The 27,558-nt window shown below is 45.8% G+C and overlaps 2 protein-coding genes across 3 annotated transcripts in view; one reads left to right on the forward strand and one right to left on the reverse strand.

The window, feature by feature from the left end:
* Positions 1–7,305, forward strand: LOC119195948 (ETS domain-containing protein Elk-3-like). 2 transcript variants are annotated; one of them, XM_037451285.2, is made up of 6 exons: positions 1–339; positions 2,772–2,980; positions 3,233–4,036; positions 4,436–4,600; positions 5,694–5,816; positions 6,607–7,305. In XM_037451285.2, the coding sequence occupies exons 2-6, from the start codon at positions 2,774–2,776 to the stop codon at positions 6,703–6,705; spliced, it is 1,398 nt and encodes a 465-aa protein (XP_037307182.2). In that variant the 5' UTR covers positions 1–339; positions 2,772–2,773; the 3' UTR covers positions 6,706–7,305. The 2 variants fall into 2 exon arrangements, with proteins under 2 accessions (XP_037307182.2, XP_037307183.2); XM_037451286.2 differs by lacking the exon at positions 4,436–4,600 and having other exon boundaries at positions 5–339.
* Positions 6,834–27,558, reverse strand: part of LOC119195946 (cyclin-dependent kinase 17-like) — a 22,951-nt gene continuing 2,226 nt past the window's right edge. The window contains exons 2-17 of the mRNA XM_037451284.2: positions 21,535–21,683; positions 18,124–18,288; positions 17,344–17,477; positions 14,358–14,483; positions 13,106–13,162; positions 12,893–13,007; positions 12,387–12,481; positions 12,120–12,182; positions 11,695–11,818; positions 11,450–11,570; positions 10,598–10,695; positions 10,332–10,437; positions 9,829–9,871; positions 9,636–9,726; positions 9,404–9,481; positions 6,834–9,011 (exon numbers count right to left, since the gene is read on the reverse strand). Coding sequence (XP_037307181.2) covers positions 8,974–9,011; positions 9,404–9,481; positions 9,636–9,726; positions 9,829–9,871; positions 10,332–10,437; positions 10,598–10,695; positions 11,450–11,570; positions 11,695–11,818; positions 12,120–12,182; positions 12,387–12,481; positions 12,893–13,007; positions 13,106–13,162; positions 14,358–14,483; positions 17,344–17,477; positions 18,124–18,288; positions 21,535–21,661 — 1,581 coding nt within the window. The 5' untranslated portion in view covers positions 21,662–21,683 and the 3' untranslated portion in view covers positions 6,834–8,973. The remainder of the gene's footprint in view (positions 9,012–9,403; positions 9,482–9,635; positions 9,727–9,828; positions 9,872–10,331; positions 10,438–10,597; positions 10,696–11,449; positions 11,571–11,694; positions 11,819–12,119; positions 12,183–12,386; positions 12,482–12,892; positions 13,008–13,105; positions 13,163–14,357; positions 14,484–17,343; positions 17,478–18,123; positions 18,289–21,534; positions 21,684–27,558) is intronic.

The raw sequence follows: 27,558 nt of genomic DNA on the forward strand, positions 1-27,558 counted from the left end.
ATGTCGGTTCATGGGCCGTAGGAGTTTCCGCCTCTCCGTGCGTATAGGCCCACTCCGCTGGCCGTCATCGGGCAGCAGGCCGAGGAGAAGAGAGGAGGGGAGGAAAAGTGTGTTTACACAGACGGCAAAACCGCCTGGGGAATCGTCGGGGAGAGGAAGTCAGCCGGCTCTGTGTCTGCCTGCTCCAACTTCCTGCTCACGAGAAGAAAAAGCACAGGATCCTATTTCAGTCCCGCACAACCGTAGCGGAGCGGGGGAAAGCATGGAAAAACAAGGAGTCACACGAGCTGCGCCGTAAAAGTTCCTCGGAGGGAAGACGACCCGAGTCACAGATCGCAGGTAACGTAGAAATAAACGGAACTGCTCGTAATAGCATCGCTTTGTTGCCTTTGTCGCGCGAATAGCAGAATACGCCGCTGGATTCACGTGAACGTGTCCGCGCCTTGAAGTTTTTCTTCCTTCTTTCTTTTTGTTATCGCGTGTGTTGGTTAAACTTTTTGGATGCCGTGTTTCTCCTAAGTTTTTTTTTTTTTTGTTAGTAAGTAAGACTGTGAACTGTGCCCGTCTTCCGGTCCAAGCAACATCTTGAGAATGAGTCAGTTGGGCACAATAGCGATCCAAACCCTCCGTGCGTAACGGCGAGGCTGCTGCGACGTGCAGGTCCCCCGGGCTGCAGCCTTCGGAGGCCGACAAAGGACCAGCGACGCGACCGCGGGTCCGTGGCAGCTGCGCGGAGATGTTTCTCTTGTTGGGCCCTTGTTGAATTTTCCACCGTCTGTGAACAGGAAGAGAGCAGATTTAGTCACGGCAAAGTAACGTCTGCGCGCACACACACGCACACACACACACACCATCTAATCTCATTTGCCGTTTCCGTTCAGCGGACACTGGGTGGCTTTGTGCGCCCGGGCATCCGCGGCAGGGCCCCCCGATGCCCGACCGAACCGTCATCACTTAAGAGTCCCGGCCATGTCACGTTCACGTAGCCGAATAGGGGATTTCATCCGTGCGCGTTAGGCATGCCCTTCTAATATTCAAAACAAGGTGCCAGAGGCTATCACCAGATGGCATTTGGTTATATTTAAAAACCGCATTTCTCTACGAGGTGTTTTGTGAACTGCGGCGGTTGTTCCACGCGTCAAAGCCCCGCTTTGAAGCTGCGTGCAGCATCCCGCACATTTGGATGTGTAAAAGTCTCACTGCTGTAGTTTCAGACCTGTCAGTGTTCCTGTGTGGGTTTTAAAAGCCAAGCCGAGGTCTGGGCTCACACTGGTTTAAAGGGTGTAGTCGTGGAAAAAAAAAAGGGGGGGGGGGGGGCCCTGATTTGATCTTTTGACCCTTTGACTCTGGGATTCCCGAGCTGCAGGACCGGGGCCCTGCTCCCCTGCTGTGGGACCCCCCCTCCCCCTCCCCCTCGGCCCAACATTTGTCCTTGGAAGTAGAATAGGAGGAAGTCCTGACTTTGACAGGTTTGTTAGTCGGAAATGAGTTGAGCTCTGCCTCCCTGCTCTCTGGACTGATGGAGGGACTCATCACATCCACAGAGAAGCAGAGTCCACGCAGGTCCATCCGCATGTGGAGCTTTGTGTAGTTCTGAAACTGCGATGCCAAACAGCTTCTTAACACATTTGTTTTCACGCCTTACTTTGAGCAATATAGGTGTGTTTTCCTTTACTTAAGAAAATAAGCCAAACTCCTCACACAAAGCAGCTCAAGAATAACTCCAAATGAGTATTTTGAAATTTTCATTATCGATTTCATTCGCAAAGTTTGTTTGAACTTTGAGATTCATAAATGACTCAACAGTGAACCACTCATTTGAATTTTTACTAATGTATTATCCGTCTTTTAACTAAATGATAAATCCTTATTGTCTGTCTATGACCGAAACACTGCACGCCGTTTTAACATTCAAGCTTCCAGCAGGCAGACGGGCGTTTTTGAGGCTGCACATTCCTCTATTAGAGGAATAACCCACCCTGGACCCGTCACACTTCCTGTGGAGAGAGGGCCAGGTTGAACCGCAGCATATTTCTGGCTTGAGCTGTTGTTCCTTACATTTTCTTTTTCTTTTTTTTTTTTTCTTTCTCGTGTGCCGCCACATTACACGACACTCTTTAAAAAAAACACGCAGTGCCATTCATCAGCGCTCTACTCCACATGTTACAGGCTCTTCCTCTTCAACCAATTAAGCACTAATGATGCAAAACGCAGGCTTTACCGTGACACTGTATTGTGTCGGTTATTTGCGGTACGATATGTGTTTTGTATCAGGAAGTCTGTCACGTTAAATATTCAATTTGATCCAACCGCCTGCGATTTATTTGGCAAAATATCTAATTTAACACAGTCAGTTATAAGGATAATAATGAATGAATCATTTCAAAAATGTGTATGGCATTGTGCGCTAAAAATGAAAAATTGCAGTATAGCATTTCCTAAAAAATGAAATATTAGCCATAAAATGTCTTGAAAGATGTAGGTCTGTAGTCATAGTAAAGCATGTCATAAAATAGTTTTATAGTATGTTAAACATGTTGTCATAAACATACATTGTTGTCACGTGGTATGGCAAAAAATAATTTAAAGTCATTTAAGACCGTCATGGTATGGTATGACAGTAAAGGCCACGGAATACTATATAATACAAACTTGTAAGGAATGCCCCAAAGAATCCTATTGCATAAATCCTCATGAATGCCACAGTGCAGCCCCAAAGCCTCGTATGCTCCCTGCACGCCGACTTCACCTCTGATGGCGTCTTTCTGCAGGTATGGACAGTGCCATCACTCTTTGGCAGTTCCTGCTGCAGCTGCTGCTCGACCAAAGTCACAAGCATCTGATCTGCTGGACGTCCACGGACGGAGAGTTCAAGCTCCTCAAGTCCGAGGAAGTGGCCAAGCTCTGGGGGCTGCGCAAGAACAAGACCAACATGAACTACGACAAGCTGAGCAGAGCGCTGCGCTACTACTACGACAAGGTGAGCCGAGAGAGAGAGAGAGAGGGAGAGGAGTGTAGCAACGTTCTCCTTTTAACCGCCGAGAGGCACTTGCACTTCCTCTTCTCTGGCGGAGCGTACAGTGGAAACCTGGCCGTGTTGTAGCACTCCAACGCAGAGTCGTTTCATTGTATCTGCCCCCGAATTAAAAAAAAACGCCGTCTCCCCGCCCCTGATTTTCTCATCAGCGGTCGCTCTCCACGTCTCAAATGCTGTGCTTTACCCGTTTCGCAGAACATCATCAAGAAGGTGATTGGACAGAAATTCGTCTACAAGTTTGTGTCCTTCCCCGAGATCCTGAAGATGGACCCCCAGGCCGTCGAGATGGGCCTGGCTTCCGGAAGGTTCCCCCCCCTCCAGGAAGGGGAGGCGTCAGAGGTGGAGGTAGAGGAGGAGGAGGAGGAGGAAGAGGAAGTGGAGGAGGAGGCCCAGAGGAGGGCCCTGGCCGCCCTGAGCGCGCAGCAGCGCCGCAACGACTACCTCCGCTCGGGGCTCTACTCCTCCTTCACCGTCAGCTCCTTGCAGAACCAGCCGGAGCTGCTCCGGGCCCTGCGGGAGCGCCGGGAGGAGCCGCGCTCCGTCATCCGCTTCGGCACCAACGCCGGCGAGAGGAGCTCCCCTCCCTCCGCCGCGCCGCAGTCCTACGTCCCCCCCGGGTCGTCCAAGCTCCGCTCGCCACCCTCTCCCCTCAGCCGTCCCGGGCGGAGCTGGAGCCCCGCGGCCAGGGAGGAGGAGGAGGAGGACTCTGACCAGAGCGCTCAGCCCCTCAACCTCTCCTCCGGGTACAGGGAGCGAGCCCTGCCCCCTCCTCAGAAGAGGAGCAGCAGCAGCAGCAGCAGCAGCGGTAGAAGTAGCTCTACCAGTAGTAGCGGTAGCAGCAATCAAGGAGACGGACTCCCACCCAAAAGCAAAAAACCCAAAGCTCTGGAGATCTCGGCGCCGTCCGTGCTGCTCGCGGGGAGCGACATCGGCTCCATCGCCCTCAACAGTCCGGCGCTGCCCTCCGGCTCCCTCACCCCCGCCTTTTTCACTGCACAGGTGAGACGGTCGGGGGGTCCGAATGACACGGGTAGGGCAGCTAAGGGCCCGTTTTGAGGGGGAAGTGGGTCCCCGCCGAGTTCTAAAAGACACGTGGTGGGGATTGTGGGGGGAAGGGGGGGGGGGGGGGGGGGGGGGGGTTGCAAATTGCTCAATGTCTGCTAGGAAGGATGAAAAATGTGGTTAGTTAACGTCGTGCACCCGAGGCTCCTCTTCGGGCCTCCTGCATCCAGTTCCAACATGTTCACGCATTTTCAGCTCTCCCCTTTCTGCCCTCCTCAACACTTTAGCAGATCCGAGATTCCGACCACGTTTGAAGCACCAGTAATAATCGTACAATGTGTGCGAAAAAATGTAACGATGTGTTTCTGTCCCCCCCCCTCTGTGTGGTGGCCACAGAGAGATGATGGATCTGTCCAGAGCGTGACGTCAGTGTCCCTAAAGCGGTCTGAGAGCGGCAGGAGACATGTGACGCAGCCTGGCATGTGCTGGTGGAAAGACTACTGCCATATTTCTTTAAATAGTCACTTAAACCAAAACTTGCTTGCGATACAGAGAGACAAGGTATGAAGAGGGTAAATTTTGACTTTAGGGTATTATCATGTTGGACAGAAACTATACTTTTTTTTTTTTTTTTTAACAAACGCAAACATAATGAGTCATTGTCATTGGTTTGGTGGCAGCTTAAACCTCTCAAATCCTTCCAGTAAACAGCTTTGTGGGGTAAAAGCCCAAATTATTGCCAGAATGTTTATGTTCTGCAAACAGGGCTTGTCGAAGTATGCCTGATCTAAAAATACAGCTCGAGAGATAAAGTCCACACGCGAACGCTCATCTGAGCCGCGTGTTAAGTTAAGACCTCCGTGACATTTTGTTTCTTTTTTGTCACGAGCCCAAACGCTCCAGCGACGGTCTCCTGGCATTGGATCCTCTCGTCCAGTTATTAACCTCTACGTCGGCGCAAAAAAACCCGATCCTGCCGCATCAGAGGCGTCATCCACGCGCTGAGAAAGCCGTTAATGCCGAGCCCAAGCGGCCTGTTAATGAGGGTGCACCAAAGGGAGATCAGAGGAAAACAAGCAATTTACAGGAATCCTCTGCGAGTCCAACCTGGGAGAGGCGGAAGAGGCCCTAAGTGATGCCATATGCTTCAATAATTCCATTAATAATGGGAGCAGGGCCTGGTCCCTCCGCAACACTGGCTCACTTCTCCGAGGTGACACGGGGGAACGGCGGGGGGGGGGGGGGGGGGGGGGGGCGGGGACCAGGCCAGGAGAGAGAGGCAGAAATTGATTTCATATGGTTTTGTTTTTTTTTTCCTTCTTTTTTGTTGCTGGCTTTCTGAGTGCTTAAAGGACCCCCACCCTCAAAAAAAAAGAAAAGAAAAACTAAATTCAGCAACAACCCCCACTGTCCTCCTCCTCCTCCTCCTCCTCACCCCAGTATTCTGGGGAGAAACCACAGACTTCCTTCCTGCGCCGTCGGTTTGTTTTTCCAAACGCCAGAACACGTCCATTCACCATCTCCGCATGTTCCGCATTACCCAGGGCCTCAGAGCGGTGTTCTCCGACCCGTGTTTTTATTCGACTTCATTGGTTACTCTGATTTTACATGAAGCCTCTTGTGTGTGTCTCTCCCCCCTCCCCTCCCTTTGCAGACTCCCTCTGGTTTGCTGTTGGCTCACAGTCCGCTGTTGTCAGGCATCCATTTCTGGAGCAGTTTGAGCCCCGTAGCGCCGCTCAGCCCCGCCCGTCTGCAGGGCCACGGCTCCCTCTTTCAGGTGAGAGAACACACACACACACACACACACACACACACACACAGGTGGATGACACTTAGATAAGGACACCAGCAGAGGGAGGGTGTGCTCGAAACAAAATGATTGTTGTTTACTCTCAGCGGGGCCAAAGCCGAGGAGGAAGTTGTGAGCATTTGTTAATGTTTTGTACAAATGTTTACTCAAGTGAGTTTTAAGACAAAGGAATTTCCAGATAGTTTCAGCAGGTAGGCCGGAATCCTAGATTTTTTAAAATCTTAATCATGTACATTAGCTCTACTAGTGCCACTCTTGGTCATCTGGAATTAGCATTTTTTCAGCTTATGCAAAACCTAAAAACCTTTTGGATCCAAAGATCTTAAAAAGTAGCCAACAGTTGTGAGACTAGTGGAGACCTGGTAAGCAGGTCCAGCAGAGGTGTCTTGTTTCAGAGAGGGAGAGGAAATCCTGTGAATACTTCCTGTTTGAGCCCAAGGGAGCCAGTCCGAACAGGGTGGACTGGTTTTAAGAGCCGCTCCTCCTCATCTGTGGAACACGCACAGAGGCCACAGCCAATCACACGCAGACCGGATTCTGTGTGCAAATAATGTTGACTTCTCCCTCCGCGTTGGAGGTACAGGGGACAGCGACGAAAAGGAAGGAGGCACAATGAGTTTCAAAAAAAAAAAAAAGGATTAAAAAAAACAGGAAGCCAGAGCAGTGACAAAGCTGCAGTTCCTCACCGGAAAGCCGCTTTCATGAGGCCTCCGTCCCCTCCTCGGCTAACGCTCGCGTCCTTTCTCCTCCTCCACAGTTCCCCAGCCTCATCAACGGACACATGCCTCTCCCCCTGCCAAACCTGGAAGGAACACCCTCCTCCCTGCTCCTGTCCCCCACAACTCACAAGTCCTGATCCCCCCCCCCCCCCCCTCCCCCTCTGCCCCATCTTCATCCACTTCTCGTTCTCACCATCAGCAGCGACCTGTGGGCCGTCTGGTTCGTTTTGCTTCGTAAAAAAGTGCCACGAGACGGTATGTGACCTCACTTTTTGTGGGTTTTTTTTTGCACTTGAGTTGCTTCGGATTCCAGGGCGGTTGAGCCCACCTGGTAAAAGCCATACGCCGCGGCGTCTGAGAGACGTCTGGCTCTCTGTGATGAAGTACAGCACATGGACAGTAGTGACGTGCAGCCAGCTGCAAAAAGGGCTAGCTTGTTTTTTATCTTGTTGAAAAAAAAAAAAAAAGTAATCTTTTTTTCCCCCCTGAGTGTTCTTCACATTGTGAAACCAGTTGTTTGACATGTGGAGTGTTGTATGCACTATGCTTCTCAGATAGTACCGGCTGTGCCTTGTTGTCCTATATTTCTTTTAATGAAGACGAGATTTCAAATTAATGAAAACATTTAACACTTGTAAAGTTCCTTTTTTTATACTGGACTTGGTATACGGTTTGTATTCTGTATCATTTTGTATTGTGAAAAATGTCTTGTCATTTTCAATAAACAAAGCATTGAATGCTTGCCTTTAAATTAAAGACTTCACAATAACAAACAAACATTTTAAGAGTCGAACAAGACAAACAAAGTCGTGTACTTTAGATGTCACTTTCTTTACTCTGGGTGGGAGGGGCTCACACGGGAGGGCATTCCCTATACCTTTCAACCAGTTAAAGAATATCATACAAAACGTCTTGTAACACCAATAGAGCGCCTCCGTGCTCAATGATGTGTGATGACTAGGATCTGATTATGATATTACCCCCCAGCGAGGATAAAAGGAAAGTTACAGCAAAGCCGGCCTCGAAAACCGTCACAGTACACGGACACAAATGACAGGTGGAGCGGAGAGCACCTGGGAGATGCCTATAAATATAGATGTATATAAATGTCTCTTTGGGGCCGGACCGGGGGAGGAGCTTTGTGGCACTATGGACCGGTTGTACCAGTAACAACTAAGCATCTAATGCTAGAGTACAAACGGCCGCTAACAAAAACATTCTGTGGCAAAGAAGACAAAAGTTCACGTGGCTTTGCTTTAAACTTTAGATTTAATTTTCTGTACTTCTGTTCTGAAAAAGCTCACATGGGAGGGCGCCTGCAAGGGAATCCCACGCCAACAACAATTATCAACAAATGAAGTCAAAGAATATCTTACAAAACGTCTCATGTAACACTGTTAAATAGACAGACCGAGCATGGCATTCCCAAGGAGCTCCTCCTCCTCCTCCTCCTCCTCCTCTTCCTCGCGTTGGGAGTTGGGTTGCTGTGAGCTTCCCTCACACAACAGAGCGGACATGCATCACAACCAGAGAACAGAAAGGGATCCTTTTACAGCTGGTGGAGACGGGAATGTCAGGAGAACGCGTCTGTGATGCAGCACATTCCTACACTGAACGTTCCCTCTGCACCACCTCTGTAACAGACTGGAGGGGCAGACACGATAGTTTACTGTAGGTAGATAATTATGTTAAGTTTTCTGAGGAATTCAGGAGGCGCAACTAATCCTGTAATGCCTTTGTATTCGAGTCTACGTTGCTTTTTTTCCCCCCTTTTCCAGGGGGCGGCAGCATCCTGGAAGGATGTGCCAACATCCAACAAGAATTTGATCTTTTGTGTCCGTAGCTCAACATATTAGCCCCGAGCTAGGATGACATTATCAGTTATATTAAAGCTAGCCTCAAAAACCTGCGGAGTAAAAAGTCACACATGATTGGTGCTGCTGAAGAGCACCGTCGGAGAAATCAAAGCCTTTTGAGTTGCTACAGAAACGTCCCTCTGCTTGTCCTCACACACCCACACTCTCTGGGGAGGTTTCTCTTTTTATGTATGAAAATGGAAACAGCTCTTAAAATACCGCCACTTCAAAAAGAAAAAGAAAGAAATGAACAATCTATACACATTGCATGTACTCCTCGTTAAAGTGACTGAGTCAGTTAGAATTCTAGACAGTAGTTGGATTTAGCAGCAAATTCTCTTAATAAATATAGATGTACAGTATATAAATGTCTCTTTGGGGCCGGGCCGGGGAGGAACTTTGTGGCACTGTGGACCAGTTTCACCAGTAGCTTTTGGGGGGAGCGATGATGAAGAGACTCCAGGCCAACATCCATTCCTTGTCACTGATCCATCGGCGAGGCTGTACAGCTTGGAGACACTTCTCAAATAACAAAACAGTCCAGAGAATCTAAAACAGCATGCTTTGTCTTCTGTTCTTTCCATTGCCTGAGGGGAGAGAAGGAAAAGGCATTCATTTTGATTCCATATAGTTTGTGCCACAGGTCTTTTAGCCTTTTTATCTTTGGCCACGCCACTATTTGTTAGAAGTGTAACAAATTAGCCACTCCTTTTTTTGCACGGTTATCTTTGATTTTTAGTACCAAGTACCAAAATAAGAACCAAGAAAATTGTCACATGGTTTGTTGTATAAAATGATAGTATAACTTGCCATCAAACAAAAAGTTATCTTATAATATGCCATTTAAAAAAATGACAAAACAAAATGGTATTTATTAAATATTCGAAATAAAACAGGCTCTTCTGTGGCCCCCTGGGGAGGAAAAATACAAGCAATATTTATAATAATATTAGTCATTTCTACTTGCATCATCTCTTACCTGGCTCGGGGTATGAGGAGTTCCGGTAGCCGGGATCTCTCTGCAGCTGGACCTCCTTCAGTGTGAATATGGATATGCCTAGAAGACAGTGTCGGTCAGTATAAGAGCAATCACATCGTGCCACGAGAACAGTGCCTTTATTATGAGGCTGTAACTGATCCTCGCTGTACACTGCAATATCCTTCAACAGCCTGCCAAGTCTGCATTGCCGCGCTGCCATTTCATTACTCACTTTCTGGCAGCGTGTGCACACGTGGCCCCAGGCTCCTGAAGTACGGCTGCCTCATTGCTTCATCTGCAGAGATTCTCTTCTTCGACTCGTACTGAGGTTCAGGGCAGAAACAAAAGAAACGTACAGTCATTAAAGAATGGAAACAAAATGGAGTAAACGTGTGCTGACTGGGCCACCTCTCCCCAAGACTCACTTTTAGGAATGACATCAGCAGGTCGATGCCATCAGTGTCCAACCTATGGGGCGGGAGGGAGGGGGGGGGGGGGGGGGGGGTGGTCAGTAGAGGTTGAGTGACTCACAGATGCTGGGTATTGTAAGGAAGGAAACACAGTCAACTATTTCACAGGATTTCCTAACAGGAAGTGACAGAGGGCCCACGCTGCGAACTAACCCGAAGCAATGAAGCAACATCGAACTCTCAAAATAAAACAACTAGAAACCTTACATACAGAAACTTCTCCAATACCTGGGTCTGATTAGGAAAATGTGCTCATTTCCATCTTCAGTGATTGGAGGGCTTACGAGAAAGGTGAGGGGGGCAGTGTTAAGAAATTGTAAAGGGTGGAATTGCCATCTAAACATCTGGAATAACCCAAGCGGACACTTGATAAGCTGCAGCATAATATAAAAAGACGATCCATACATAGTGGAAGGACAACGGTGACGCTCAGGTTACAACAAGGATCCCAGTCATACCTGGGGGCGTGGTTTATGAGCGGCTGAGCCTTGTACTTGGGGAACTTGTAGGACTTGAACTCGTCCATGGAGGATATTCCGGGCCAGCTGTCTTCAGAGGGAGTGCCTGCGGAGGGACATTCAATGGACGGTATTAGTAAGGCTCGTCCGTGGCAGCTGGAGGGACTTTTCACACTGCCACCGGGGCAACATGCCAGGGTTTATGCGATTAAAGGCTCATTCTAAAAAGGTCGAAGGCTCCCCAGTCAGCAGGGGGCAGCACTGACCGAGCAGCCTGAAGATGAGATGGAGCTCGTCCTCCACCGTTGAGCCGGGGAACAGAGGCCTGCCGGCGGCCATCTCATAGAATATGCAGCCCACACCCCTGACAGGAAGACACACACAGGAGGGATTTAAGTCGTACGCAGTTACATATCTGACTGAGGCTGACACAAAGACTCAAATCAACAAGTCATCTGTTTTCCTGCCACCACTAGCATTTTATGAATCACCTCCCTGAATTGTACATTAACTGTCCGGCTTCAATCTGTCCAATAACTGTTTAAATCCAAATCTGATCCAAATGTCAGCACTTTATCCAATTAGATATTTGGGATATAATGCCACATAAAGAATTCTGGAGCCCAAAAATGTCTTTGTGAGGTAACAGTGACCTTTGACCCCGTGAAGAAAAAAAAAACTTCCTGATAACGTAAAATACAAAGACAATGTCATAGAATAGCATGTTGTCCAAGTTAAAAATATGTCTGTAAAATTGTATGTCAAAAACAGTATTTCATTAAATTGCCAGTGTAGCATGTCGTAATAAAGTCAAAGGTTATAAAAGAGTTATAGTATGTCATGAAAGAGACATACAAATGGTATAGTATGCAAACCATGTTAAGAATGTTTTATTACATTTTGTTGACAAACAATGCTATAAAAGAAGGGGACGTTTGTGAGACACTTCGTAAAGATTCCCTTCAAGGGTGTAAGGAGGACAGTATAGTAATACTTACTATTAATACTAATTCTTAAATTGCATATCAACTGGAGGGCCGTGTTCCGTCATATGAACATATGAAGATTAAGTATTTTCTCACAGTTGTAATGAGCGCTGTTGATGGAGGCCCACTCACCACATGTCTATCTGAGTGGAGTACTCAGAGGAGCCCAGCAGCACATCGGGAGGCCGATACCAAAGAGTGACCACCTCGTTAGAGTAGGTTTTGGTGGGGACAGATTTGGCTCTCGCTAGGCCTGTGGAGCAAAAACATGAGATGGAACAATGTAGATGAAATACGTTAGTCAGCTTTAGAATTGTATAAACAGGAGTGACGCTTGATCCAAATGACAAAAGATTCCACAGATTTGTAGTTTGTACCAAAGTCGGCTAGTTTGAGTTCTCCTCGGTCGTTGATGAGCAGATTCTGCGGCTTCAGGTCTCTGTGGAGAACTTTCCGCCTGTGACAGTATGCCAATCCTCGCAGGATCTGGTACAGGAAAATCTAGGGGAAAGACATACATTAAATGGATGTTGCTCCATTACATTTAACTTACCCAAACCTCTTGTACTATAAATTATTTATAAAAATGACATCAACATTCTCAATGTGCAGTTTAAGTATTGTTATTCTTAAAGACCAAATTTTAAACAAAAGATTTCTGTGGAAAAGGTCTAACAAAACAAATGTCTCTGCACGACCTGCTCTCCACCACCAGGGGGCACACTAACAGTGTCTCTTGAATTGAGAAGTCATGGCAGTTGATAAAGTTGGCCGGGCCAGCAGGGCGTCTGTGGAGGCTCACCTTGACGTTGTGCATGCTCAGTATGTTCCCGCAGTCGTCCATGTACTGCTTGAGGTCTTTGTCCTAGACGAGAGAGCGGGCGTTAAAAGGGTGCAAAGGCTGCAGGCACGTCAACAGTTGTGCTCCTGCAATATCATCCCCCACCGTGCAGACGGTCATGAATAATAATGAAGTCAAATATATTCATTTTAGCCTCCGTGCAGAGAATAGACCCGCAGGTCAGGAAAAGGTGACGGAGAATAAAGGGGGTCACGGTTTTGTTCTCACCAGATACTCGAAGACCAGCGTGAGCGACTTTTCCGTGTGGATGATGTCGTGCAGCGTCACAATGTTTGCATGTTTCAGGTCCTTCAGTAGCGACACTGGAGGAGAAGGAGGAGGACAAGACTGTAACGGCTGGGCGGACTTAAAATCATGAAGTGAGGTTTATTCACAAAGCCTCGACGCACAGAAAGTCTTTTTTTCAAAATAATCACAAGGCATATATAACCCATGTATAATATCCCCAAAACAGTGGAGGAAATTAGTCTGTATAGTTGCAGATACAAATAAGTTCAATTTAAAGACTTAACATCTAATGGCTATGAAACCATTGGAGGAAAAAAGTGAATGAACCATCTTAAGTTTTGTTTTTATAACAAAACGTATTTCATAGAGAGACATCCAGGGATTCCCCCGATGTGGAGAGATCTTTCCCAGGTAAATTCTCCTTGGAAAACCGGACTAACTGGAAGGCCACACTGAGTAACGTATGAGATGAATGCTGCTAATACCTTCTCTGATGGCCGTGCATGGAGCCCCCTCCTCGTGCTCCAGTCTGATCTCCTTCAGCGCCACTAGGTTGTCGGTCAGCTTACTTCTCCCCTTGAAGACCGTGGCGTATGTGCCCTGGGGGACAGGAAGACGAGGGACGAGGTGAGACAGGCTGCCGTGTGTTAGAGGTACGCTCCGTAACCGTCAGGACAAACAAAAACACCCTCACGTACCTCCCCCAGTTTGTCCAGTTTGATGTAGGTCTCCAGCTTCCCAAATCCGATTTCTGACTGCAAACGAGAAAAGGACAAAGCACATTAATAAACAGAGTGTGTTTGGGAGCACTGACAGGCTTACAGACACTAGGGAAAATCCTTATGACGGCCTCGCAGCAACAGGGGGGGGTTGGAGGAAGGAGGTCATACACAGCCTGCACAATCACAGCTAATCTCTGGTGACAACTGATGTCTTTGTTTACGGGGAATGATGCTTTTATGTGTCTTGTATCATAGTCAGCTGAATAAATGTGTCTTTGTAGTGTTACTCAAATATCACAGGCATGTGGGGAATGTTCCCTATTTTACAAATAAAACAATAACTATTAATGAAGGATAAAATCTGCAGATTCAATGATATTGTAAAAATCTATACAGTGCATCTCTAATGGGCTCTAAAGAGAACAGCCATTTATAAGCCGCTCTGCAGGGGGAGCTTACACTGGTGTTCATACTTTTGCTTGGTTCTGACAGATGCTCATTCAAAGTAAAACCACAAGCCAACTACTGAGGCTGCTGACACTGAATACAAAAGCATGATTCTGAGGGGATGCGATTAGAGCTCTCTCTCTCACTTTGGTTTCTAGCGGCCTTTAAATGAAACATAACTCTCACAGATGTCTATGTTCTGCGGCTCCTCCTTGGAGGCCTTTCTGTTTCCGCACGATTCTACCGCTTTGTCTCAAATCAAAACTGCTCGCTCTAAGACGTGGGCCGCAAGTGCTCTACATTTACATAAGCAATTGGAAGGTAACAGCACTTCAGTTTTGTTTTTATAACATTTAGCAGGGAATTATTTTAGTCTCTATTGCACTTTAGCGCTTAGTGATGGCTATGAGGCTCCTGCAGATCCTGATTTTATCTACAAAATATTAATTAAGCCCGATTCTAAGTCATAAATACATATCCTGGTGTCAAATGCCCTTTGGTGTACTAGATCATGCATGCGATGTTGGAAAGCAATGAGCAGGACTGTGATGTAATATTAGCGGCGGACTGATTGCATATGCGTCATGTGCTGTGACTCAGTCAATCGGAACACACGCCTTTAGATGTAGTTACTTATATCCACTTCACAGACAAAGATTATATTTTAATTGAGTGATTTTTGTTGGTACAACAATGGGTACAGTCTATTTCTAATTATCCTTTTTTGCTCTCCCCCTCTCCCTCTCTCCCTCCCTCCCTCTCTCTCTCCCTCGTGTCTCACCAGCGATGCTCTGCGGGAACGTCGGCTCAGCGGCTGGTCGAAGGGAGGGCTGCTCAGCTGCATTTTCTCCAGGTAACCATCAGGTATCCGGATGTCCGCCGGTAGGGACAGACGTTTGTTCAGGTCCTGAAAGCAAGCATGCACGCACACGCACACAAATGAGTAAAAACAACAGAGAACTAAATTTAAAATCAGTGTCAACGTGATGCAAGACCATTTAAAAAAAAAGTAGAGTAAACCCTCAGCAAACTGTATAAACGTTGAATAAATACTAAAGATTGAAAACAAAAAGGGGAAGGCTCAAAGTAAACAAGTACAAACTGTAGGAACCACCCAGCCTTAAGCCTCGTCGGTCAATAGACAGGGCAGTGTGTGTGTGCGTGTGTGTGTGTCGCAGCATGGGTCGTTGTAGTTTTGTGTAGCAGACTTGTGTTCCCAAAAAAGGCGGCCGGTGGAGCCCTTTAATAGTTCGAGGTAAAGTCTTTCCCAGAGCAACAAAGTACATTATCCTAACGAAATGTTATATGAAATGAAAACAGATGCTCGCAATGCAACAACTGGGTTCTTCCCATCATGCATTTCCTCTATTTGTTAGATTACTGTTAATCTGGCCTCTCTCTCTCTTTTAAATCTCCCTCTGAGGTAACACTGGACACTTAGTACCCCGCCCCCACCCAAAAATACCGGAACATGGAACTTGAACATTCCACATTTCAACAACAACCTCATTGAGGAATCTAACTGTTTCAAAAGTTTCATTTCAGCCTCGCATTCACGACACGACAGTGACTCAGCGTTTTGGTTTGGTTGTTGATTACTTCTGATGGATTGAGACGTGTGCTCGTTTCTATAGGAGGTCATGGAGGGAAAAAAGACCGGCTGCATCTTGCACATTGCATGGATGGATTAATATCTAGTTTATTTGACTTGGTAATCAGATATGCAATAAGATAGCTTTTTAAATATTTTGGTATTCTCAGATATATTTTCTCCAGGTGATTCTTTTCAGATTATATAAAATAAAATAAAGATATATAATAAAATTATAAATTCAAAAAACATCACCTAATATCATCCAAGGTGTTTTGATAAATCTACAAATATATTCACAGAAATATGCAGGTTTCTGCAGGTGACGGGTCACTAGAGCAACTAATGCTATCCATCCTCAGACCTCTGCACCTCGCCCCTCCCTCCTCCTTCATTTGTCCAACCAACTTCTAATCTGTAACAACAAGGGCCCATCTGGACCGTATTACAGTAATCCCTGTGATGTAATCCCAAAACAGCGCTGCTTCCTTCTGAGCTAGACGTACAATCCTCTACCTGAACAGACTCTTCCTCTACCAAATACTGAGCGCCCCCGCACCCCCTCCGAGCATCACATCAGCACCGCGGCCTCACATTGATTTCACCGTTAGATTCCCTTATCAACAACAATCCCGCCGCTCACCCAGCAACCACAGTACACCGATTGATGCTTTCTCGCGGCCCAACGAACAATCAGTTTGCTTGTGTTCTCCCTTCTTTCCCAATAAACCTCAACAGGTTGTGAAACGGTCACAGGAAGTAAGGGGTGCACTGCTCGTGCACACTGTTAATACACAGCGAAAGATGTTGTGACATGGTCCTGTGTGTGTGTGTGTGTGTGTGTGTGTGTGTAGCCTCAAAAAACAAAAAGAGTACGCTGCTTTAGCTACGCTTTTATGTTTTTGCTTTAAGTCTTTCATGTTTGGTCTGTCTTTGAAGCAAGTTGCATCCGCTTGCAGATGTCGCGCAAACCGACCAATAAAGAGCTTCGGAGAGGGGAGTGGGTGTTCTTCCATCATGAGACTTGTGCATGCATGATCATGTGGCAGGTTGCAATAGACTTGACGTCTCTACCAGTAATTTGAGAACAGTCTTTGGACATTTAAAATTTCACTCTTCATCTCTGTATGCGGGAAGTGTAGATGACAAAAGAACGGCGATTCCACAAAGCTCAAGTTGCCGTAAATGAAAGAGGTCAAAATGATTAGAAATGTATCACCCAGGCAAATCTGTGGTGTGCTTTGTTTGAGAATATTAAACTTAATAAAAACGTAAGTAGAAAGGCACAGGGCAAGAAGTAATTTCCTTGTTCACTTTCACTATGGCAGTAAATGGTCCTTCCATGAATCCCATTAGTGGCCATTAAGGCGGCTAAAGGGAGAAAGGGAGTTCAAGATGTTGTTTCACACACACTGGTGTCAAGTTGTCCATTTGATTCTCTTCAACTACTACTGCCCGCATATTGCAGTTTGATGGTAGAAATCGGCTCAATTCAAAAGAACCCAAATGTGCACTTCATCTACTATCCGAAACAGAAATTTCTATTCTTTCTAATCTTGTTTTGCATTTTAAGGTAACATCCCTCTTTCCATATGCTTTGCTGAAATAAACTTGCCGTAACATGGAAAAATCCATGATTTTGTTCTCAAATGTTGGAGCTTTTATGAATTTGGGATAAAAACTGGTAGTGGTGAAATAAAATCCCTGTGATGACAAAGAAATACAACAATAATAATCACAGCAAAAGGTATTTTCCCATTGTGTTTATACCATGTAACCAACATAGGAGTGTGTGTTTTATGAGGGAGTAAGTAAGGGGGTGGGTGCTGATTGTCATGGCATCTGTGAAGACCCTTAAAAAAAGTATGTTCAGCAGCACAGAATGAGGAGTCTGTGTGTATGTATGTGCGTGCGTGCGTGCACCCTGCTGTGATGTTGTGGGCAGCTGAGGACTTTGGCGTGTTCATGACACACTGCGAGAACTCGCCTACGATACTTTCCTACGTCTTACAGCGCGATGCCGTGACGCACACATCTTCGTTCATCATGAACTAACTACTTTACTTTTCAGTGTACATGTTGTAGTGTAGGTTGCAGTGACTCATGTTGCCCACGACAGATCAGACCATTTAAAAAAACGGTAGAACGGCCATGAATGAATACAAAAAATCCTCACCTCTGCAGAGATGCGTCTGTTCCCTCGGTTCCGCAGACAAACGCCCGTGGGCGACTGCACCTCGTCTGAGGACGTCCCCGATGCCTGGTCACTCTCCCCGTCCGACCCCATCTTCAGGTTCTCATGGACGATATCTGAAGTAGGGGAAGACAGGAAAGTGGGAGGTCGATGAGGGCCGACCACTTTGACGCTTTTATGCGCCGCTCGGTTCTAATGAATGTTCTGGTGGTGTCAGATGTGTGCATGTGAAGAGATACACAGAGTACATTATGTTTGACTGATGGTATTTCGTATTTCATAGTTACAAGGACTTCAAACCCATACATAACAATACCTCTCTTATCTTCCTGTGGCGAAACAAACTCTGGTTTCATTGATACAAAATACATTGCCATTTGCTCGAGGCACTTACATTTATATAAGGGAGTGTTGGGAAAATTTAAGTCCTTATTTTTAGGCCCTTTTTTAAACAAATGGTTTATTGAAGGACTGAATGGAACACTGGAGCAATTGTACTGATATTTATGCGTTAGTCTACAACACATGCCTCCAGCTGGGTTTGTTTCAGCACATAATATATCCCGCTGTGTGTGTATAGGATCAGCGGACTGTGTTTATCAAAAAACCTTTCATCCAAATTCATAGAACGAAGACAAGAATAGGATTTTCTTTAACTTCAAAACATGCTACCTCTTGACAAAGTAAAACATCTAAAAAAGGTAAATGTTAAATGTGATCCCAGGCTGTTTGTGTTGGGTGTCATTGTGATGTGTGTCTCACCGAGGCGACTGCCGTTGCGTGGCATGACCATGAGGGAGCCCAGGCCTCCCCCGATGACGCTCTGCGGCGGCCGCAGCGGCGGCTTTTTGAAGGAGCCCGTGTACTGGTGCAGGAAGGAGTGGACACTGTGGGCTGATGGGGGGCGACCATTCCTCACTATCGGCTCTGCAGAAGGACAAACAGCTTATTTTGTTATTGGGTTGAATAAATGTGCGAGGAGAAATTTGAGCTCGTCTGTGACTTGATTAAACGCAAATATGGAACAGGCCAACGACAACAACGATGTCGGGCATCTGCTGGAAGCGAAAAGCTTTCCAAGTCACTAGCTCTACATTACTAGTGACATAGCATGACAAACCGCATAAAAGAACCGCAGTTGCATAAGAGGTTTCAAGTCTTATTCTACTGATAAGATGTGCATCTGCTATCAGTTAATAGCTTTGACTGAGTAAGATGCCACATGCATGCTGAATTAAGCACGTTACCACAAGTGGACTTGAAACTAGTACTGAATACTGAATGATCTACTTCACAGGTCTTGTAGTGTAGCAGGGTGTTGGGCTGGAGGGTCTAAAAAAAGAAAAAAATACTAATTGTGTATTCTGGGCCCCCATAAAATACATGTTGTGGCCAGTAGGTCCCATGGATTTCATTACATTTTCTGGTTTTCTTATCTCTATTACTGCAGCACAAATGACATATGACGCCTACATTTCTCTGAATCTTTATTAACGAACCAATTCAACCCTATTTAGGGATGTTGAAAGTAAAGTGACAGTACAAAGTAATATGATTTTGTTTTTTTACAGAACCAAAGAAAACCAACACTAAGGAATTACTTTATTCACAGTATTCTCTCTGGCCTCAATATGCATTTATTTCGGGCTTTATAACAGATGACTTTATGCACTTCACTGAGACATCACAGCAAACCCTCCCCACATACAGTTAGATTAATGCACCCCTGACTGGGCTGTCAACACCCATTGGCCCTGATATTCAAGCCGCAAAAACAAGGGGACTGTTTGTTAAGTTTATCTTAAAACATGAAAAATCCAAAGGCAAGAAATAAGCCACGTAGTTGCAGTCATGACTCATCAGCAATGCCTAATTAAAAACTAATTGATATTTGTAGAGGTTTCAGGGACGCAATCCATATCATCATCATGTAGCACCCCCCTTTTGTCTAGGTTATAGTTTCCAGGGTCAATTAATTCTCAGAACAGTTTTTTACATAAATCTCATTGACAAAATCAAGCTCACAGGGCTCAGAACACTTTTTAAGCATACCAGTTTTGTAAGCAGATGCCAAACTATGGAACATTTGGTGTGTCCTATATTACAAGCCATGTCAACAATTTGTTGACACAGCATTTCCTAGATTTCCTATGAAAATAGAATGAAAAAAAACACAGATCGCATGTTCCATCCAGGCCCTTATGCCACCTCGCTCTTATCCCTCTGCAGCTGCTGCTGCCCTGAGTTAGAAGTGTTACATAATCAGATCAGGACCAGAGCGCTTTCCCCAATCACAGAGTTCAGATCAAATCTCATCTGGCCACTCCGTGCTGTCTCCTCTCTACCCCACTTGCTGTCTCTCCACACACACACACACACACACACACACACACACACACACACACACACACACACACACACACACACACACACACACACACACACACGGACTGTGTCCCCACTCAATAGGCACAGAACACTCTGACCAGACCTGGTGTTAATCACAATAGCTCTTTGCAAAGCTCAGTTAGTTCTCAGGGCGAGGTGGGGGGTAAAGGGGAGGGGTGGCAGACTTGGATGATCTGATTAACTGAAGTAAAAAAAACTTCCCAATTAGACAAAAGACGTGACTTAGAGAGGCATGGGGGTCGTGGGGACCTCTGGTTGCCAAAAGAGAGAAAGAGGAGTTGAAAGATCGGGGTAAAAAGAAAAAGACAAATGCATCAAGATGCCCGGCTGGTTTCACCAAGTCATCCAAGTTGCCAGGGCAATGTCATGGAAACTCTAGAATATTTCCAGATTTTGAGCACCATGGCAACAGATGTGGTAGTACACCGAGTCATGCTCCCTCCCTTTTGTGATGTTGTGAATCCCAGCAGAGAAAAGCTGCTGTGCTACTATGCTTTTATTATGGCGTCTTTAAGGCCACGACCTTCGGTGGCATCCAGATGAACGATGTGATGAACTACAGTATCTACGGTGGTGGAACAGAGTGTGTCTGCAGTAATGTCAATAAAGAGGCATGTCAGAGTTATTGCTGTAAATGTGACGTTAATTTCTGTAAGCAATCAATGTCAAGTGAGATGCAGTTAGAGGAGTTCCAAGGCTTTGACGTACATGAAAGATTCAATGGGGATAGTGTGGGCTGGCATGATGCTCTTCTCGACAGTGCATGGGGTTTTAGAACGGCAACAAAAAAAAACTAACCAATAGAAGCAGCGGTAGACAACTCTTGTGATATTTGTGGTAGAGTAACGGTACTTAATCACAGAGCGTCGATTAAGGTATCAGTCCCCCATCAGAAAGGGAAAAGGCCATCTTACACACGTAAGATGGCCTTTTCCCTTTCTGATGGGGGTTAGGGTTAGAGACAGACCTACATACAGACCTCTCTCTACTGAAGGTTACAGTTATACATACAACCCTGCTTAAAATAATCCCAACCATCCCTTTAAGGACAAAAAGTAAATCTACGAATCCCAAGTGAAAATTTAGTAAGAAAAAATCAGATCATCGTAGTATCCCTAACTGCAATTGACAAGATGAGATTAGACTAGACTTTACAGAAACCTACTACGACTAAAAACGTACTCCAGAGGTATTTAGATTGTGTTAGATAATGATAGCACTTGTATCCAAAGCCTTATCCTATGTAAAGGCAGTTATATCTTATTTCAGACTGGCACTTTGTCACCTGATGGATATGTAAAAAGTCAGTCTGGTGTTTGAATGTATAATAGTTTGTTGGTCTCGGACAACCGGGGTTAGTAGAGACAAAGAAAATCGTAATCTGCAGAGAAGTAGTTGGTGCATATTATTAAACCCTATATGAATGTGGAAAAAAAGAAAATACAACAGATAAATGAAGCCGGTGGTCTGACAGATACCATATCTGAAAAAGAGCCAATGGTGCCAAACTTTGCCTTAAATTGCAACGGCCCGCCTCACGGTTGTTGTAGCAGTTAGAGGAGCTATCAGATTTTTCTAGCATTTGGCCAAATGCTAGAAATAGAAAAACATACATAACTCCACAACTGTTACATTAACCAGGAGATACCCGTGTTATTATGTTGAAGATTCAACATAATTCAACCCGGGGAGGTGGAGAATACTCCTCATGCTCCGTGACTCCAACAACGTCTGAAGCTTCTACAAACTGCTCCTGAACCTTACCGCTGTCCTTCAGGCCGTTCTCCTCGATGGTCATCTGTTCCGCCAGCTCAGACAGTGACTCGTCGATGGTGTGGCTGCCTCGTAGCGTCTGAGAGAGACGCCGCTTGAACTTCTTCATCTTCTCCATGGAGCTCTCAGGAAGGGGAGGCCTGATAATGACAGATAGAATACTTGTTTGAGCCGCAGATTTAACCCATGCTACACAACGATATGGACATATAATGCTGGTTTGGTCCTTTCTACAGAGGTCTACTCTCCCACCACTATCTGTGAGCTCTGTTGTCGGAAGCCGTGACATTTCACTGACAAAACTGTAATGCAAACTGCCTTTGAAATTGAAAAGAAGACACCTCATCTGCCTGCAGCCATGTTGCATAATCCCACACCAAGACTGCAACTGTAATCAGAGATGTTGAATCACCAGGTGTCCAACTGGGCAAACTAATCAGCAGTTGAACGTTAATTATGACTCATCTCATTCAGGCCCATAACTACATTCTTCCCCCTGGGAAAACATGACAATCTGGCGAGAGATTTTAACCGGTGAGTTTAGCGTACGGTCCGAGGCTTACCGCACTGTAAAAGCAAATCCTAAAGCAGGGGGATTTGCTCCTGAATGGAGCACGACTAGCCTGGGCCGCATCAAGTCCAGAATTACACATTCCAGCTGCATTCACTGTGTACATGAGAGTAGCTGATTGTGAGAGTTCGAGACTCTCTCACCACTGTGTGTGTGTGTGTGTGTGTGTGTGTGTGTGTGTGTGTGTGTGTGTGTGTGTGTGTGTGTGTGTGTGTGTGTGTGTGTAAGAGAAAAAGAGTAATTCAGTGAGAGGATCTCTGAGGAGAGGAAAGGAATTGTGATTTAAATTCACCACGATATTTAGACAGGAGCGGATTAGGAGCAGTCTCTCCCTGTGACCCAAATGTAGAGATCATGACTCCACCGCTGTGGATCCGGACACGAGCCCGTCCGTCTGAGGGCGTGGAGCGAACGCAGACGGCGGTGGAGCCCCCCCGGGGCTTGCCGTCTGTTACCGGATCCCTACTGACAACCTTGTATCTTCCAAATATCACCAATGAGCTGATTTATGTCCGGAGATGTTACATGTTACTCACACATGGAGGGAAATCAGGATACGGCTGAAACTAGAGCCAACATTAAAAAGGCTCTTTTTCCAAACAATAGTCACGAGTCTACGCCTACACAAAATAAAAAGATTCACATTCAGTTTACAAATACGTATATTCAGCAAAAGGATATATATAAAGCGTTGGCAGATCAAATCAAGAGGAGACTACTGCAAATTTCAAACTAGAAATTTTATTGTTCAGACAACTGAAGCTTCGCTTTAGAAAACGACTGAATGAGGACTGCTTGCTACCACGCTTATTGGAATGGCAATGGGATCTCTTCATAGCCGTAGGGAAAGAAAATGATCCACCAAAATCTTCTGTATAGTAAATTTGAATTTATATGATATAATCTTGTTTTAAAAAAGACTTGAAAAACTGTGCATGAATACTTTAAGAAGCCAAAGTTTGAACTTAATGGACAAGAGCATGACATTGATAAACAAAGTTATCTCTTTTCAACATGGGATCATTGGTTTTCAAATGTATAAAATAAGTTAATTGAGTCCAGTGACACTTCTTTAAATAATTTCTTTTGACCAAATACATTTAATTTACAACAAAATGAAAAAGAATTTCAGGCATTTCTGCTTGAAATGAAACTATTAACTGATTGTTGTTAATTATTGCAGATTAGGCCCAAAGTGGCAAATTAGATTTGGCTTAAAAACAAGCCCGAGAGGTGAACCAGTCCAAAAACATCATGGCGACAGTGGCAGTAAAACGGTGTAGCAAACAAAGCGCCTTGATTTAAAAAGCTGACAAGATGCAGACAAATACAGCAGCTACTATTTCCCCCCCCTGACAAACTAAGTTAGAGGCTGGTTTAAAGACTTTCAGCGGCAGTAAGCCCCCCCCCCAACACATACAACGGACAGAAGCAACAGTCTTTCGGATCTGATCTCAAGGCCAAAGTAAACTGGTACAGTGTTAAACTGTAGTTCACAGTATACCTTAAACCACACCAGGAAACTTCAAATATCCATTATATCACATGACAGTAAAATGCATCCTGTTTGGGGTGAGTTCCTTCTGGTTCAATTATACTCTGTACTCGCTCTTCCCCCCCCAACAGCTTACTGCGTAACCCGCTCTGCTGCAGAGTAGCGATGTGCTCATTATTGAGATGGAAACAGTTTCTGTGAACCACGATGGAAGGCCCCGCTAAGGGAGACCACTTCCTCAGAGTTCACCGTGTCCATTTCCTGTCTTCCTTTCAAATGTTAAATAGCATTTGAAGTTTAAACAAACTTTTGAATACATGTTTTAATTTCTTTGGAGAGAAAAAAGGCGGCACATTGATACGAGTAATTGAAAAAAGCCCGGACAGATTAATTGATCAACACAATCATTTAATTGTAGGCCTGATATTATTCCAGGGAAATTAAATATCTGTGTTGTGTGTTTACAATCCTGGGGATGAGCACAAGGATTATCTCGCACCAAAATCGGGATAAATTGATGGGCCATTAGCTGATTTTTTTGCAGTAAATCTGTCTTTGGTTTCCATGGTGATATGCAGAACCCCCTCTGAATTTATGGATGTAAAAAAACAGAGCACATTAACATCCCATAAATAACCAGGATTTGGCCTACTATCCTGCAGACTTTGTGTATACAAATCACTTTGAGTGTTCAGTGGAAAGTTAATGGAGCAGTAGAGTGGGGGAGGGGGGAGAGATGGGGGTGTGGGGACCCGAATACAGGGACGGGAGGAGGGGGGCGTTCCTACAGGGGGATCGAGTGTAAAGCTTTGGACATGATCCCTGTTCCGAGCCTTATCCATGCTCCCCTAAGTAGGCCGGTCTGAGGTCTGAGCCTGAGACCGGCTGGGAGCTGGCCAGAGAGGGGGGCGGGGGGGTGAAGGGAGGAATAGGAGGGGTCCGAGGTCCATGACTAGTTACCACAGCAACCCTACTGCTTTTTCCATGTTGAAAATACAGAGCACGACAGGAGACATGCTGATTTTTCCATCTCAAAACCTATAGCAAGCCCCCCCCCCCTCCAACGATGCCCCTCCAGCCCCCACGGACTAGGTCTGCATTTTCATCCCCGGAACTAGCCATCACCATTACAGAGCACTCTGCCTCATTTTAAATCAGACTTATCCTGCCAACGTTAAACTGCATCTCCCACCCCCGGTTACACATATGCTTCACATGGACTTGATCCGTTTCCCCACCACAGTCCCCAGGGTAGAGAGTGTGGTGATGAAGAACACCGGACTACATGAAAAGAAAAAACGGGGTAAGAGTCCTTGCTGTGGGTAAACCCCCCCCATGGCAGTCTTGTTATGCCAGATTAATGCTCCACAAGCCAAAATCACAGCAGAAGTCTTTGCAAATCATTATCCCCGTTCTGTTAGAAACAACAATTGTATCACGGCCACTGTCGCTGCCATAGGGTGCCCGCTGTCTGGGCCACCCACAGAAACCGGACAGAAAAATGTTACAACCGCTCCGTGACCCCCCCCCCTCCCCCCCTCCCCCCCTCCCCCGCGCAGGGTTCAGTAAACCACCTCACGTCGCCGCCTTCAGGGGAACGAGGGGTCCGAGAAAATGTCCGCCTCTCCTCCCCTGGCTGCTTCGCTCGCACACAGAAGACGACAAAGAACAAGCGCGACTGTTGGCATGGTTCACGGGTGAGCTCAGCCTTTGCTTTTCTAAAGAGCAGCGTTTTCTCATCCTGGCCAAGACAATGAGGACATGAGTGAAGTAGCTGGCTCCATCACGGGGGCCCGACATAAAGACTGCATTGTGCAGTGGAAAAAACTTTTTTCAGGGGACGCAGGAGGTAGTTGTGTGCAGCGTGGTGCCGAGCTCAGCATGACAATCAGCCATACTGCCCCCATGAGGTGCGCCAGGTGAGGATTTAATTTAACAGGAAGATGTGGTTGATGATAACCAAAGAACCAGCACAGGGAAAGAAAAAACAACGGAGGAAGGGGGGGGGGGGGGGGAACCTCATCGAGTTGTCTTGGCTCTTTTCCCTGCCATGCGTTCACACTTGTCACCTGTGGCCGCAGGGCTACATGCTGCTGACAGACAGGTCTGCGCTGGTCTGTGTGTGTGCGTGTGAAATACAACAGAAGCCTGAGCCAGTGGTCGAGGGAGGAGGCCAGACCAGTGACGCACACCGGCACAGATCCCACAGACAAGATTCAACACTAGCTGATTAACACTGCTGCTATGGTTACCACAGCTTGAGTGGCAGGTCTGCGCAGCTCTGAGCCGTTCTATGGGCCAACGCTGCCTGCACACAGACAGCCGACAACCAAGTTCAACGTAGCATGTTTGTAGCTGCAGTTAAAAAGGTTACGTCGAAGTACTTTTGGAAATTAATGCAGACCCACAATTATCTTCACAAAACGGAGTTAATTTCCTTTCAAAAATGTCTTAAAATTAAAACGCATCACTCACGTAGATGCATCTATGGCACTACTAGCACCGTCTCATGATAACAGTTTATGAATGGGATGAAAAGGCAAGAAGTGTGAAAGATAAGCCTCGTATTTAAATATATATACACAGACAGCCTTTATTCATTCTAGATAAAAGGCAGCATGTTTATCAATGACTCCCGTCTCACTCATTACAGAGATAATCGCCCGGGCGTCGACTCATCTGATCTGAGCCTGAGTTAAGTAACCTGCCATCCGTTGGTGAGCAGAGCATTAGCATCAGAGAGCGGGACAATTAGTCTCCCCCCGCCGGCCCGTCTGCAGGTCTTGATAGCCTTTCAGGTCTGTTAAAGGACAACAACAACAGGACTCGCTTTTCCACAATGCCAGTTTCGGTGTCAAACTACAAACACAAACAGAGCTGAGCAGCCTTTGTAGTGATCTCAGACCCGGTTATGTGCTTTAGAAAAAAGCAGAAAGTGGTGTCTTGTTTGTGAAGGAGTCTAATTTAGTCTGTGGTAATGAATTGATCAACTCATTGGTTAGCTGAGCTCTGAATAGCTTATCTTGTGACAGAAGTTTAATAATATCAGATATTCATTTCATAAAGATATGATGGCAAATGCTAACATTTAAGTTCTTTAAACCAGCAAACTTGAGCTTTGGGAATGATTATTAAAACTGTTAATTCTTGTTGTCTAATCTTTTATGGAAAGCCCACTTTAGATACAAAATATCTACTGTGGAAAAACTTGAATTGTTCTTTTTCTCTCCAGCTTGTCAGTGGTGAGAAAAACTCACCAAGCTTTAATGAACTGGAAAATTCATAATGTCATTAAGAAGCACCTTGTTCTTAGCCAAACATTGCTCTACTTGCTCAATCCCAGATTAAAAAGAAACCTACTGAGCCAAGGTACAGCGGGCCTGGGTTTTTAAACCAGCTAAGAACAAACATGTGGATTAAACATGGTCTTTTATTAAACTTTTGTGAGAACATAAGTATAACAGTAACAACACAGCAAATGTCAAATATGTGAAGATATGCAAGCTGAAAACCCTGTTGGTTGGGTGGTGTGTGAGTGTGTGTGCACGCACACTTCGGCTTCCAAATAAAGACCAGACAAGTATGCAAATCCTGCCAAGAGCAATGGAAAAATAGGCAATATTTGTCCCTCACCTGTTTGAAACATTAATACATCAGAACCAGAACAAACGGGTTCTCAGCCAGCTGATCCGATGAATGCAGTGGGGCCTCTAATGCCCCCAGACACTCCAACATTCAGACTGGCCGCGAGAATCTGGGAGTGGAGGGCAGTAGCATTTGTCTTGAGGTGCGACTGCATGCGAGGGGGCCTGAGGCGCATGCCGGTGCAGGACTTCTTGTTTTAAGCAAAGAAAAGAGGAAGAGTTTGTATTCATGGCTATCTATAGACGGGAGCGGTGCCTGTAACATAACAGCTGCTCTCCAGAGAGCAGAGACACGTTAACCTTCA

Source organism: Pungitius pungitius, chromosome 6 (genome assembly GCF_949316345.1).
Source record: "Pungitius pungitius chromosome 6, fPunPun2.1, whole genome shotgun sequence".
Classification (NCBI taxonomy): domain Eukaryota; kingdom Metazoa; phylum Chordata; class Actinopteri; order Perciformes; family Gasterosteidae; genus Pungitius; species Pungitius pungitius.